The sequence below is a fragment of the Habropoda laboriosa genome, unplaced genomic scaffold (assembly GCF_001263275.1).
Source record: "Habropoda laboriosa isolate 0110345459 unplaced genomic scaffold, ASM126327v1 scaffold129, whole genome shotgun sequence".
NCBI lineage: Eukaryota > Metazoa > Arthropoda > Insecta > Hymenoptera > Apidae > Habropoda > Habropoda laboriosa.
In genome coordinates this window covers 562,844-576,663 of record NW_017100255.1, presented here as the reverse complement: position 1 = coordinate 576,663, position 13,820 = coordinate 562,844, and the positions used below count along the sequence as shown (strand labels likewise).

At 34.0% G+C, this 13,820-nt stretch overlaps 1 protein-coding gene across 1 annotated transcript; it reads left to right on the top strand.

Moving 5' to 3' along the window:
• Positions 1 to 2,513: 2,513 nt before the first annotated feature.
• On the top strand, positions 2,514 to 13,410 carry LOC108572536 (sodium-independent sulfate anion transporter-like). The gene is made up of 11 exons (XM_017934787.1): positions 2,514 to 2,915; positions 10,031 to 10,267; positions 10,702 to 10,955; positions 11,055 to 11,256; positions 11,381 to 11,601; positions 11,739 to 11,910; positions 12,072 to 12,239; positions 12,347 to 12,508; positions 12,622 to 12,713; positions 12,748 to 12,906; positions 13,054 to 13,410. The coding sequence occupies exons 2-11, from the start codon at positions 10,090 to 10,092 to the stop codon at positions 13,408 to 13,410; spliced, it is 1,965 nt and encodes a 654-aa protein (XP_017790276.1). The 5' UTR covers positions 2,514 to 2,915; positions 10,031 to 10,089.
• The last annotated feature ends 410 nt before the right edge of the window (positions 13,411 to 13,820 follow it).

The window sequence follows — 13,820 nt, the reverse complement described above, 5'->3', positions numbered from 1 at the left end:
CACCTGTTATTAAACTCGATCGTCTGTTTCACTGATTTTTGCTGTGTTAAACGTACTTACGTACCATAAATAAAAAAGCAGGAAGTGTTTCTGACAGACAACGGGATCAAAACTTTTATTTTTAAATTCAGCGGGACTATTCTTTGACTACTGGCGTATAAATCATAGTATGTTGAGCAATACACGGTTTCCGTTTTTAGTATTCCTCGGTGAACTGTTATAACGTGTTGTACATAAGTTGTATCGTGACAAAAACTGTATTATGAATACAAACAAGCATTATATAGAAGCATTATATTTTATTTTTACTTCATATTTTGAATAATTAGTTTTTAATGCTGCCACGAATGTCATTATTGAAGTAATTGAAATCTTTTTTACACTTTCCTCTCTATAATTTCGCGTATCTAGCGATCTTGAAATTGACGTTTAAAAAATTTTATTACTTTTATCTTTCACATCCGTTTACGTTATAGTTACCCTTTTTTCGCATAAAACATCTAAACGAACAATTTAGTTTTTTACTCGTTCTATCCTACGTGCGATTGCAGGTTTTTATCTCTTTATCTATGGGCGCAAGACCTTTACACACGGCATTAATTTCCCCTTAATCCCTACTACGGTATTCCATGGAAATACCGGCATAACTTACAACAGCTGGAGGATCTCTGCATCTTTCTTTTCTTTTTTCAAATTTTATGTAAATATGTAAATAGGACTGTAGATTTGTAGGACATGTAACCTTGCTATTTTCCAGACCTCTAATCCAGACGGTAACAGGAGGAACTTATCAGTGTTATAAAATAATGATACTAACACGCATTTTCCACCTTGAAAGTAACAGTTGTTACGTAATGCTTTCATCATGCATGCATTTTCGTGTTTTCTTGTTTAAGGTAAACATTCCAAAAATTTTGAAGATAATATAAACGAATATGTACTTTTTAATCGTTTGATACATCATTGTAAAATATTTTTAAATATACTTTACATCTATTGATATTATAATTTTTAATTTTTACGATACATTTTCAGATTCCTCATTTTTCGATGATTTTTATACTCGAAAGTGTTTCACTGTATTTTCGTAATGTTTTGAAAACGACGAATCCAGCGGCGAATATCTATCGTAATCTAAGGAATGGCAAAAGCCATCACGCGCGTCACATGAAGTGATTTTTTTAAAAGTAATAAGCCTTGAATAAATAGAGTGTATATTTTCGAGCAAGTACACCGTTGCTGAAGACAAACATTGCTCGTCTATCTTTCACAATTACGAATACAGATAACTTGATCGATTTAGAATTTTCAAAATTTTTTTATAGATAACGCCTAGAAAGCTTTGATGTTCGATTCTCTCATTGGCAAACACTAAAAACTGTTAATACCGCCATAAACAGTAATGCAACAAGTAATCCCCGCATCCATAAAGGTAACTATTCGATCATGTGTACATGCACGAGACACGATTTACTCTCAAACTTACGAACGGATCAATGAAAGATAAAAAACACATTGTCCACTGCTCCCTAAGGGATTACTCCACAGAGAGATAACATAATACATACGGACTTTGTTTCGACATATATATCTAGATTAAAAAATCTGGATAAAATACGTTCGTACTTGTTGTATCGTCGGTTTGCTAGAAGAGTGACACAACAGCAAAACTCCATTTTTCAGCAAATCAGTTTGGAATTTTCTGTGGTAAAATGTTATCAATTACTCGATCGTTTAGTAATGAAAAAATATTTCTTCTTTTACAATTTAACTAATAGTCTTGACACAACTAACATAAGTAAATTTTTCAGGAAATCAGTCTGGAATTTTTTATACTGGAAAGTTATTAATTACTCAAGCATTTAGCAATGAATTCTTTTTTCACAATTTAGCTAATAATTTGTATTTTGAAGGTTTGTAATAAAATATTATTTATGTGTATCTCTTGCTATTTAAAAGGATATTAAAACAGCTCTGTTTTGAATTACGACATTGTTCTTGTTAAATGGTATAATTTCAGTTGTTTCTTTGCAGATATCTCAAAGTTACGGATTTTTAATAAAACGTCGATACGAAGAATTTCATTCGAAGATTTGCAAAGTAAACTATTATAAAAATTTCTTCGTCGAATTATGAAAATTTGCATTTCCATTTACCCTTTCTTTGTTTCCCTCTTCCAGACAAAAGCCACCTCCCATCGAGATTGTCAACTTACACACAATCGTCCGTCGTTAATTAACGACAAACCTTGATTCGTAAGTTAAGCTTCGGGGTGAGCAACGCCGACGATCGATGGAATTTCGATGTGCGATATTGCCGAGAGAAACGACGAGGAGTAGGCCCCGTTGCAGAGTCCTTATGCCTCCTATTGGATTGTTCTCCAGTGACGTTATTGCCTTAAAGACGGCCAAAGGAGAAGGGGAGAAGAAGTTACGGCACAAACTGTCGAAGAAGCACGACGCATTTAAATGGCCGGTCGCGTATTGCTGTGGATTCAGTTTCGCCGTTGACTTGTCGAAACCGGATTCTATTTCGCGTTTTTTTTCCGCTTGTGTGCCGCCCTTACGATCACTCCCTTACCTTCTATTATCACCGACAAGTGTCCAGGCAACGTGCCCAGTCGATTTTCCACGAAGCTAGACCGGGATCGATCGTGTAATATACACAAGTTACAAGAACGATCTCGCACATATGATTTTCCATTTACACACGGAGATTAATTGCTTTTCGTTTCAACGTTTGCCGCTCAGATATGATGTGTCGCGGATGCAAGAACAAGTAACGTTCGTTGCTCGATCTATTTGACTGTACGTCGCGAGATCAGAAAATTCACCTTCGATCCTTCGAACCGGCACTCGAAGACGCAGTGACAAACTGAGCAAACCGATCGTATCATTTACAACGTAGCAGTTTAGGTGAGTTTTGTAATACTATCCTGGATATTTTCTCGACTTTCCTGTTACACTTTCAGGCGAAGAACAACGGTATATACACTGATAAGCGTTACAACGAACTTGAATATTATTATTCTGTGTATATATTTCGTGAATTTTGTGCGATTGTTTGTGTCACGAGGAATTTTGATGGAATTTAACGTGTGTAGAATATAGTTGTACGGTTTCCAGATGGCATTAAAGTGAATTGTATCAGTCGAGAGCTTTTTATATACAGACATAAATGTGTTCAAAAGTACAACAAAAAAACCGGTTCTGATCGGTTCTGCTTAATATAGTTTGTGCTAGACACGTGTTCCAATGACAGAGAATTTCAATTACGTTATGTGCACGCTTGGGTATTAAGTAATTTGAAAGATGTAATGTGTTTTCGTGCAAAATATTGTCTTAGATGAAATTGTATAACGATGTTATAAAGTAAATTGATACATTGCTTTTTAATAAATCGTCGTTATTGTACATTTAAAACACAGAGCTATATCCGTACGAGTATAGTTGAAGAATTACATCGTCAGTTTTAATTTAACGTGCAGCGTATACAGTTTAGAAAATTCTCTTTAAAAATAATATCGCTGACGAATTTAACGTTTCTAAATTATGTATACCCAATTATTGTACCTAGGCAGGTGTAATCCTAGGACACTAACGATAACCCCGAAACACTAAAAAAAAAAAAGAAAAAAAATAATACACACAAGGGAGAGAAAAGATTAGACGAAGTTAGATTAGATAAAAAAAATTCTTTGATTTCAGTGTTTTGTAATCGTCCGTGAAATATGTTGGTCACATGTGAAAAGGTAAATATTGAATGTTACCGTGTCACAATCACTTCAATTAATTATCTTTACTAAATCTGGGCTCTCTTAATGACAAACAAAACTTTTGTATCGTTCTTCTACGGTGACATGTAAATACTGTCGAAATTTTACCGAAACGTATTTATCTACCGGTACCTTGAGAACTGCCTAAATTGTCTAGTAAAGAATTTCACAAAGAATGAGCAATTTAACGAAAGGTTTACGCGATCTAATTACAAAGCGTAGCATTTATCAGCTTACGTGTGTACAAATGAACTTGTTAAACAGTTAACGTTTGAGTAAAGTGTTGCTATTTTTGTTCTTTTGTAACCTCGATTAGCACAACTGTTTTTTCTTCTTTCAAGCAAGAACACACGATAATTACCTGATAATTTGATGATTACAACTTTGCACACGCAATTTAGTGAATAGTAGCGAAATATTGATTTATTTGCTAATCTATCAACCGTTTACGACGTTGAAAATCTTTCAATTAATTATCACATTTGCACTTTTATTTTATTCCTCAGATACGACGTCCTTTGTTCTACACTCGAAATTTTTCTTTATCAACTAAATAGATCATTACCGTCGAAAATATTTCCATTGATTACAAATCTTTAAAAAAGAGTAGATGCAACTTTTTATATTTCTAATGTGTGTTTTATCGATGAGATTACTATGTCCTTTATCGTACACTTAACATTTTTCATTATTAACTACATAGATCGTTAATATCGAAAATCTTGAAATTGATCTCATTGTACAATATGAAACGGTGAGAAAGGTAGATGCAACTCTTTATATTTGTAAGATTTGCTTTGTTCATCAGATATGACGTTCTTTATTCTACATTTAAAATTTGTCATTATTAACTGGATCATTGTTATCGAAGTGGTATACAGATCAAGTTCAACATTCAACGGCACGGCCATTGATTGATTGTCTCTACAATAGTCCCGCTATCATGATGCAGTTCTTATTGCTCTTAAATCCTAAATTATTGGGTTATATCAACAATAACTGTCACAATTAATATCATTTAATGCTAAACCAATCGATGCTGATCGAATGGTCAACTTTGGTGTATCATTAATACACAAGGAAAATATATCATCGAAATAGGAACATCTCGAATTTCATTTTTTCACACTGAAATCACTATTTCGTTTCATAAAAACACATTAAATCTTCTTTTTAATCAATTTCGATAACATTCTCTGTCATCGAATCGAGATCTAAGCTCCTCGTCATGGATCAATTCGGAGAGTAAGTCAACGAAGTCTCGAAGAAAATTTTGAAAAAGAAATATTAGGAAAATCAAAAAAAAAATCGTTGAGAAATATTGAGAAAAAATTATTTCCCCCATTTTACGAACGCATCTTCATTTCGAGATCCAAGTTCCTCGTTATCGATCAATTCAGAGAGCAAGTTAACGGAGTCTCGGAGAAAAATTTGGGAAATTGTAAAAAAGAGATATATTGGGAAAATTTGAAGAAGAAATCTGTTTAAAAAATATATATCCCTTATTTCGCGAACGTATCTTTATCTCGAGATCCAAGTTCCCCGTTATCGATCAACTGACAAAGAGAAAAATTGAGGAAATTTCGAGAGAGAAATCTTAGGAAAATTGAAGAGAAAAAAAATCGTTGCGAAAAAATAGAGAAAAAATTATTTCCTTAATTTCGTGATCGCGTCTTTATTGCTGTATTTACAGCTCCTTTTAATCGACTGCAACTAAGCGTTTAAGTAAGATGTCTAGGCGCACGTGCCGCGGAATAACGCATATTAACTCCTATTGTACGCTCCACTGGATCTCTGTATCAGTCAAAGGATGGAACGGCGACGCGATGAAATTGCAGCTTATTTACAAAAGAAAGAACACCGCCGGATGCATTCGTTATTATTGCCATTACATGCACATTGATCCTTGACAACGTTATTTACCTCGACGTATGACACCCGCAATTAAGACCGTTCCGGTTCTTTTCATCGTACGCCAAATGGCCTCCTCTCCCCCACTGTGTTCCGTCGCGTGGTAAAAATTTCGCATGAAAAAATTGCTCGTACGAGAAATTTCGTTACGGTGTAATAATAACGAGAGGATAATGGGACAGGCTCGAGGGGGAACGGTGTAACAATGCACGCGTACCACGTGAATGAGAAATAACAAAGAGCGTAGAAAAACTTCTTTTTTTTTTTTCGAACGCGTTTCAAAGAACATTCCAGCAACCACTTTAGCCTGTAGATCTAGATCTTTTAACTGTGCGGAGCAAAGAATTCGCGAGTAAGCCTTGGAGACATTGGAAGATCTAGATCTTAAGACAGAATCACGGAACATTTATCACTGCGTATATCCACTTAAATTCACCATGTAACGAACGCGATGATATATGTAATAATAAAATATACGACGTAAACATAATTGCCTGGATGGTTGGTTTACATCGGATCGATAAGTATTTCCACGATTCTGGAATGTTTAATTGCGACGCGTGTAGTAATTTATTCTATTGGGTATGTATATCTCGCTTAAAAAAGGTATCTTTTTCACGTATCAATGTAAATCTACATCGACAAGAGAACACATTACCAACCTGTTCCCTCCTTAATTATGCATTTTCCTTCATGGTACATTAACACCTGAAAAGCATTACTTCTCGCGAACAACTCTGTTCCACGAAACGAAAATCGACCATGACTGAAGAGATATCCGTCACTGTATCATTTGTCCACGGAGATTAATCTTTTCGACAGTGTCAAATCCTCGATATCCATCTTTTCACCTGTAGATCGTTGAGTATCCGGGACTTTTTTTATTGTTAAACGCGAATTACCGAGAACTACTGCCTACTTCTGCGCAGAAGTGTTTCGAGGTGAAAACCAGCCTGATAACATGTATCGCATAGTTTTCCATAATCGCCGATGAGAGAATGTATGTATTTATGCTGTTGTGTGTGTATATGTGTCTATATGTACATATATACACATGCATATACAATTATCGGTCGAAAGTTTGGGATCAATGGGAGACTTTCCAGAGAAAAATTGGCAATTTTAAGAATTTTCGAACGAATTCATACGAATCAATCGAGATGAGGTAAATTGCTACTGATCTCCAGAATATTAATTTCGAATCTATAAAGAAGCGGTAACAGATGTTCAGTATCGATGTAAATCGGCAGGTGATTCGAAACTTTAAGTTGGTAGTGTATATATGCATATATGTCATACTGCAGTTCATAAATATTAAGACACCCATTATATATGATTTAAGTTACATTCATTCGCTAAAGTTAGTATTAATTTTCATTAAATTAAACTTTCTCTTAGAATCTTAATAATTTTTTAATAACGGCAGATTTACTTCGCATTCGGTAAGAGTCCTGATATTTCAGTCATCCCAATTTAGATCAATATTTCCAACCGATCTTTAAAGATTAGAAAAACCGTAAACACCTTCTCGTTCCGTGTCTTTTTCTTATTTCCTTTTTTTCGTGAGACCATAACGTCGTCGCCTACAGAATTTCCTTGGATTTTCATTAAAATACTCTTCGCATTCGGCACGAACTTACGAGATGATCCAATACTTATAAAACCTGGTCCATAATTATCTTATGGCTTTTATATACATTCAGATTTTCAAGGCAACAGTAACAGATCCAGTTGAACCTATTAACATATGACGTACATAATTTACGGGTAAAAATTGAAATGAGCCTCGGTGCAATCGCGATCTGCACAAACCGCATCGTGATTTGCATGAAAAACAATGTTTGTGGATGAATTAATTTGCGGGAACGCTGTTCGTACTACATATCGCGTTGTTAGGAGACAGCGGTCGCGGAGAACCTCGTGACAGAGTTGATTCAGAAGCACGTGACGGTACAGAATGACCGGTTGCATGAGCGAATCATGTGACCACACGCGGTCTCGTAGTAACGCGCCTTTTTTTTCCTCTCTCTCTCTCTCTTTCTCTCTCTTTCTCTTCTTGTCACACTTCACCTGGCTGATTGGAAATAATAAAGGTGCGATATCATGACCAACCGTGGCAATTCTAGAATGTGAAGGGCGGATTAACAGGTCCGGATTGCAAAATTCTTCCCACTTTCAGCAACTTTCGTCGAGTTTTCCCTGAGTCAGCATACGCGTTTAAATGTCTTTTCTTTTTTTCTTTGCTTTTTTTAACGAAAAGAAATTTGAGCAATCGGCACGAACGTAAATTCTTGAATAAAAAGGATAGAGAACGAGTTTGCTTGATATTTTGAGATAAGTATAGGGAATACGTTTGATGCTCCTTAAGATATGCAGCTTGCGTATCCTGTGGTTACGATGGATATCTGATAGAGATACTAGATACGAGAGTGAGAAATTAAAGTAACGATGTGGCTGTTGATTGAAATTTGTTAGGTATCGAATTGGGGAACAGGAAACATTCGATTCTCTGAAACGGTGGAGTTGTGAATTGAAAGATGCTTTCTCTCAAGTATGTAGTTTCACGGGGGTATTCGATTCTCCAAATTCTGAAAGAAACGATTCTCTGAATTTAATTCTCCAAATTCTCTAATTTCGATTCTCCAAATTCTCCAAACTCCCTAAATTCAATTCTTTAAATTCTCTAGATTCGTTTCTCTAAATTCTCCAAACTCTCCAAATTCGATTCTCCGAAAAAGAAGTCGCGAATTGAAAAATATTGTCTCTCAGATAGTCTTAAAACACGCGTTCAAAATTTTTCGTGCACTTTATAAAGCGATCACTTTTCATTAACTTTCTTAATATTTGTAACTTGTCAATAATTCTTTCTGCAAAATACTCTTCGAGCCTCCGCTCGAATGGAAAATAGAGAAAGAATTGAACTTAAACTAAATTCTTATCGTCAGACCCAATTCGACCGAATGTTCAACATTTTCTCGAAATTTTCGCCGATGAATTGTGCAAAGTTTGTTTTTCCCATTTTCCTAATCTCATTTCCTACACGTTAAATAAAGAATACAACGCGAGTTATGAATATATTTGTAACTATGTTTAGAGAACGTAAATATACTTTTTAGCAAATGAGAGACGTACAAATTCTCTGAATTACATAATACTACATACATAGCGCAAATTTCAATGAAATAACTTTATCGATCAAATATTTACCACGATCAACGTGAACCTGGGTAAACGGACTATTTCGCGTACAATATCGTAGATCGTAATTCATCTGACAAACATAACGTATCGTTAATTAAGCCATTCATATGACTCGCTTGGATGTCGTAACGCGATTAATTGAATAATTACAAAAAGAGCAAAAGAAAAAGTGTTTTCAAATGGGAATCACATGTGAGGAGGCTTTTAATTTCCATTATTAAAATTTCCAATAAATTCATCAGACTCGCTTCTTGTTCTTCTTCTCCTCATTATCAATCAATCGTTCCTTATCAATTAGCCAACGAAGCTCTATTTTATTGTTTACATTCTTTTAAATCGCCCAGTCGATCCGTTGAACTAAATACGGCCCAATAGAAACGTATAAAGCTCGTGCAGAAAAGCACGTATGCAAAGAGTTCTCTAACGAATTTACTCGAACGAACGTCATTGCCGAGCGTCAAATAATGTATTGTCCCAATTTGGGAACATAGTGACGCACGATTTGTTTGAACTGTGGTTATACCTCTTAAATTTTGCGACGCGAATAGGAAAAGTCAAGTTTTCTCACTGAGAAACGCTCAGTTTGAATAACTGTGAAGTGTAAACATCGTTCGGTTTACCGGATAAATATGGTAAAATTGAAATTTTGCTAGTAAAAATATATTGTAGCAACTTGTGACGATTGTTGTTTCCAAAAATATTCGGACGCTACGTAAGCTTGTCTTTCCAGTGATATATGAGCCACTCGGAAACCAAAGTGACTAACTCCGCGAGATAAAATTTATTAAACATTTTTCATTTATGAAGAATTAACCGAAGAATATGAAGAATGCACTTTGATACTAAAATTGGAAAGAATATGAAAAATCATTTTAGCTTCTGAGTGGCTCACACTTCGGTTTATTACGAAAGGTTGATGTTTTCTTCGCCACGAAACGTCATTTATCGCATATTATAAATTTGTCAATTTTGTAGGTATCTTTAGGAATTCTTTAACGCAATTGCGTATGAAACATTGTAATACGAATTGGTCGAAATTATGTCCAATTACTGTGTTACACTAATATTCAGACTCTTAGTAAAAATGAGCATAACAATGTTCCTATTATTCATATTCGTACTAAAATACTATTTTGCTTGCAGGTGCTTAATGGTTGCTTTGACAGTGTTCGAATATTTTTCGGAGCAGTTGGATTTTCAGGATGAACAAAACGAACGGTACGGAGGGTGCAAATCAAGATAATAGAACAGAAGTATACGTGAATCATGCTTTGAGCGAATCCGGGGATAGTTTGAATCTAAGTAATTCGAACAATTCTCATAATCTGCATAATTCATATGGGAGCCATCAAGGGATACAAGGCTCTTCTGACTTCATTCGTAAGTATACACCAGCGTGGCTAATTAACACTCGATAAGCCATAATTCAATTCATCGATCGGATAATGAAACACTCCAGTTATTTTTCATCATTCAAGATTGAATCGCTAATTGCTGCAATTCTGTTCTTCTCTCTTCAGCGATAAATTATTACGATAAGTTACAAAAGAAAAAAAGAAAAAACCGAAGAATCTGCAATTTTTTTTCTCGAATTTTCGTAATTTCCGTAATTGTCGTGCATTTAACTTGTTCCCATTCTAACTTTGACAACGTGATCTTAATTAATGATTCCCGATCTGAAAACAAGATGACTCGTCAATTCTGTTTCGATGGTCATAGATCAACGATTGATTAATTTGTTTACAATCAGTGCGGAATTGTAGGTTTTCTTAAATGGACGACGAAAGAATGTTGAATAACTTTGTTTTTCACAGTGGTGGAGGAACCTAGTGATTATGGGATCCAGCACAAGGACAGTTTTGTAAATTCAATGTTACACTATGCCAGACGACGTTGCAGGTCGATTTGCACAAAGAAAACAATTCTCAAGAGGATACCAATTTTAAATTGGTTACCGAGGTATAATGGTCAAGATGCAATTGGCGATCTCGTTGCCGGTGTTACCGTAGGTCTTACAGTTATCCCGCAGTCGTTAGCCTATGCTAATGTAGCTGATTTACCACCTCAAGTTAGTGTTATCAAATAAGTATTTCTGCATAATCATTTTTCCTAACAGATACAAGCTGAAAGTGACATTTCATTAAGAAGAAATATTTTATTTTCACAGTATGGACTATATGGTAGCTTTTTGGGCTGCTTTCTTTATATCATATTTGGATCTTGTAAAGACATACCAATGGGACCCAGTGCCATCACTTCTCTGATCACATATCAAACAATTTCACATTTAAATGCACCACTGAAACATGCAATACTTCTTTCTTTCTTGGCTGGAGTAATAGAACTAGTAATGGGCATATTTGGTCTTGGTAAATGTCAAGAATCTTAATTGTCTGTTTGTAATATAAAATAGAAGAAGTGTTTCAAGGAAACTTAAGATATGTCTTATTGTTAAATATAATAACACCATTTTTGTTAAATCATATGTTTCAGGATTTTTAATTGATTTTGTGTCTGGACCAGTCAGCTCTGGGTTTACATCAGCAGTAGCATTGGTGATTGTCACTTCGCAGATAAAAGATATACTTGGTATACCTGCAAAAGGATCGCAATTTCTTGAAATGTGGAAAAGTATTGTCGAACGTGTGCACGAGACTTCAGCCTGGGATGCTGCACTTGGAGCATCTTGCATAGCACTTCTTTTATTTCTCAGGGTAAATAAATCGTTGTATTAGAGAATTATACATTGAAGAATATTGTTCAGTGTGTATTTTCTTAGCATTTCGTATAAAATCACTGCTTTGATATATATATATGTATTCATTTGTTTTTGCTTTTTTTTGCTTTACAGCTCCTATCAACATACAGTATAGGTCCGAAAGATGTCGAATTACAAAGTAAAAGATATCGCGTTATAAATAAACTAATTTGGTTAATTGGTACGTCACGAAATGCACTTTTAGTGATATTATGTGGCTTTTTGGGATATACTTTTAAGGAAGGATCTCCCTTCAAAGTGGTTGGTAAGAATAATAAAATCGAATTAATATTTTCATAATGAAAAATGTTAAAAGAAGAAATTGGGACAATAATTTGTTTATTTACTTATACAAGTACAATATATTCCTTACTGTATATTTAATGTATATTATTGTTAAATAAATTAATTTTTTTTTTCGCGTAGGATATATACCGGAAGGTATGCCAAGTGTACAGTTACCGCCATTCGGTTATACCAAAGATGATAATACAACAGTGACATTTATTGACATGGTTTCAAATTTGGGAAGTGGTATTCTTGTTTTACCACTTATTTCACTAATGGAAGATATTGCCATTTGCAAAGCCTTCTGTAAGTTAATAATATTTAATTTTATTTATTATAAATATATATTTAACGAAATATCGATATTATTTTGTTATACGCAAGAAAAGGAAAAGATTTCGTATTTATTTCAGCAACTGGAAAATCAGTTGATGCAACACAAGAATTAATAGCAATTGGAATATCAAACATTGGTAATTCTTTTGTTCAGGCTTTTCCTGGTACAGGATCTCTCAGTAGAAGCGCTGTAAACAATGCTTCTGGAGTTAGAACACCAATGGGAGGCATTTACACTGGTAAAATAATAATATATTGTTACACAATTCATGTTTTAATTATGATCTACGTATAAGATTAACAATTAATAATTTATAGGTTTTTTTTTATGAAAGTTCATCGTTTGTTTTAGGTACTTTAGTAATATTAGCCCTTTGTTACCTCACACCATACTTTAGCTACATCCCAAGGACAACATTAGCAGCAATTATCATAGCAGCAGTAATTAACGACTGAAAAATTTAATACTTTTTTAAACATTTTTTTTACAGAATCAGACTTAATACCCGGATTGGGAACGTTTATTGCGTGTTTAGTGTTACAATTAGAAATTGGTATTCTGTGTGGTATCGGAATAAATATTTTATTCATTTTATATCATGCAGCGCGGCCAAAAATATCTGTAGAAAAGCTTACCGTATGTATTTTCGTTAATAGCAATATTTTAAACAATAGTAATTTGAAAAATTTATAACTTTCTTTAGTTTTCTTTTTTATTGTTTAAAATTCATAAATCTTTCTAATATTATGCTGAATCTAACAATATTATATTTTTATGTTGCAGACTCGACACGGCATTCACTATCTCATGTTAACTCCAGATAGATGCTTAATATTTCCATCGGTAGATTATGTTCGAAACTTAGTAACGAAATACAGTCTACGAGCTGGAAATGTAGCAACCCCAGTTGTAATTGATTGTTCTCATATTTATGGAGCTGATTTTACTGCAGCTACAGTAATAGAAACTTTGACAAAAGATTTTGCATCGAGAGGTCAACCACTCTTTTTCTACAATCTAAAGCCCTCAGTATATGCCGTATTTGAGGGTGTTGCATCAAACGATTTTGTTGTGTACTATACTCAGGAGGCGCTGGACGACCTCCTAAAAGACAGAGGATACTTAAAGCAAATTAAATAAAACATTATTTATATGCATCGAATTATTTGATACATCTTGGATTACCATAATATTTTACTTTAATGGTATAATTGGTAGTCCTTTTCATCTTACGAAAGTTGTTAAACAACGTCTTTCTTAAATGTGTTATTATTGTTATAGATTTTACACGCATATGAAGTATAAGATAAATACTATTCAATTTATCTTTTCATTGATTTTCAACGTGCTACGTAAAGGATCATCGCATTTTATATTTAAAAATGCACTGTAATTAATGTAATATTTATATTAAATATGTTGCGGCACAGACACATTTTTAATAAATTATTTTTACGATATATTAAACAAAACAATTACTATTAATACTTATCGATCATTACTATCTATATGCAAAAAATATCAATGCAAAAGTAATAAAACTTGTTACT

Excerpts from the sequence above, each read along its gene's own strand:
- LOC108572536 (XM_017934787.1), top strand. The coding sequence starts at position 10,090 with ATGAACAAAACGAACGGTACGGAGGGTGCAAATCAAGATAATAGAACA. Across the intron at positions 10,956-11,054 it reads TAGCTGATTTACCACCTCAA|TATGGACTATATGGTAGCTT; the intron begins GTTAGTGTTATC and ends TTATTTTCACAG. Across the intron at positions 12,509-12,621 it reads AATGGGAGGCATTTACACTG|GTACTTTAGTAATATTAGCC; the intron begins GTAAAATAATAA and ends CGTTTGTTTTAG.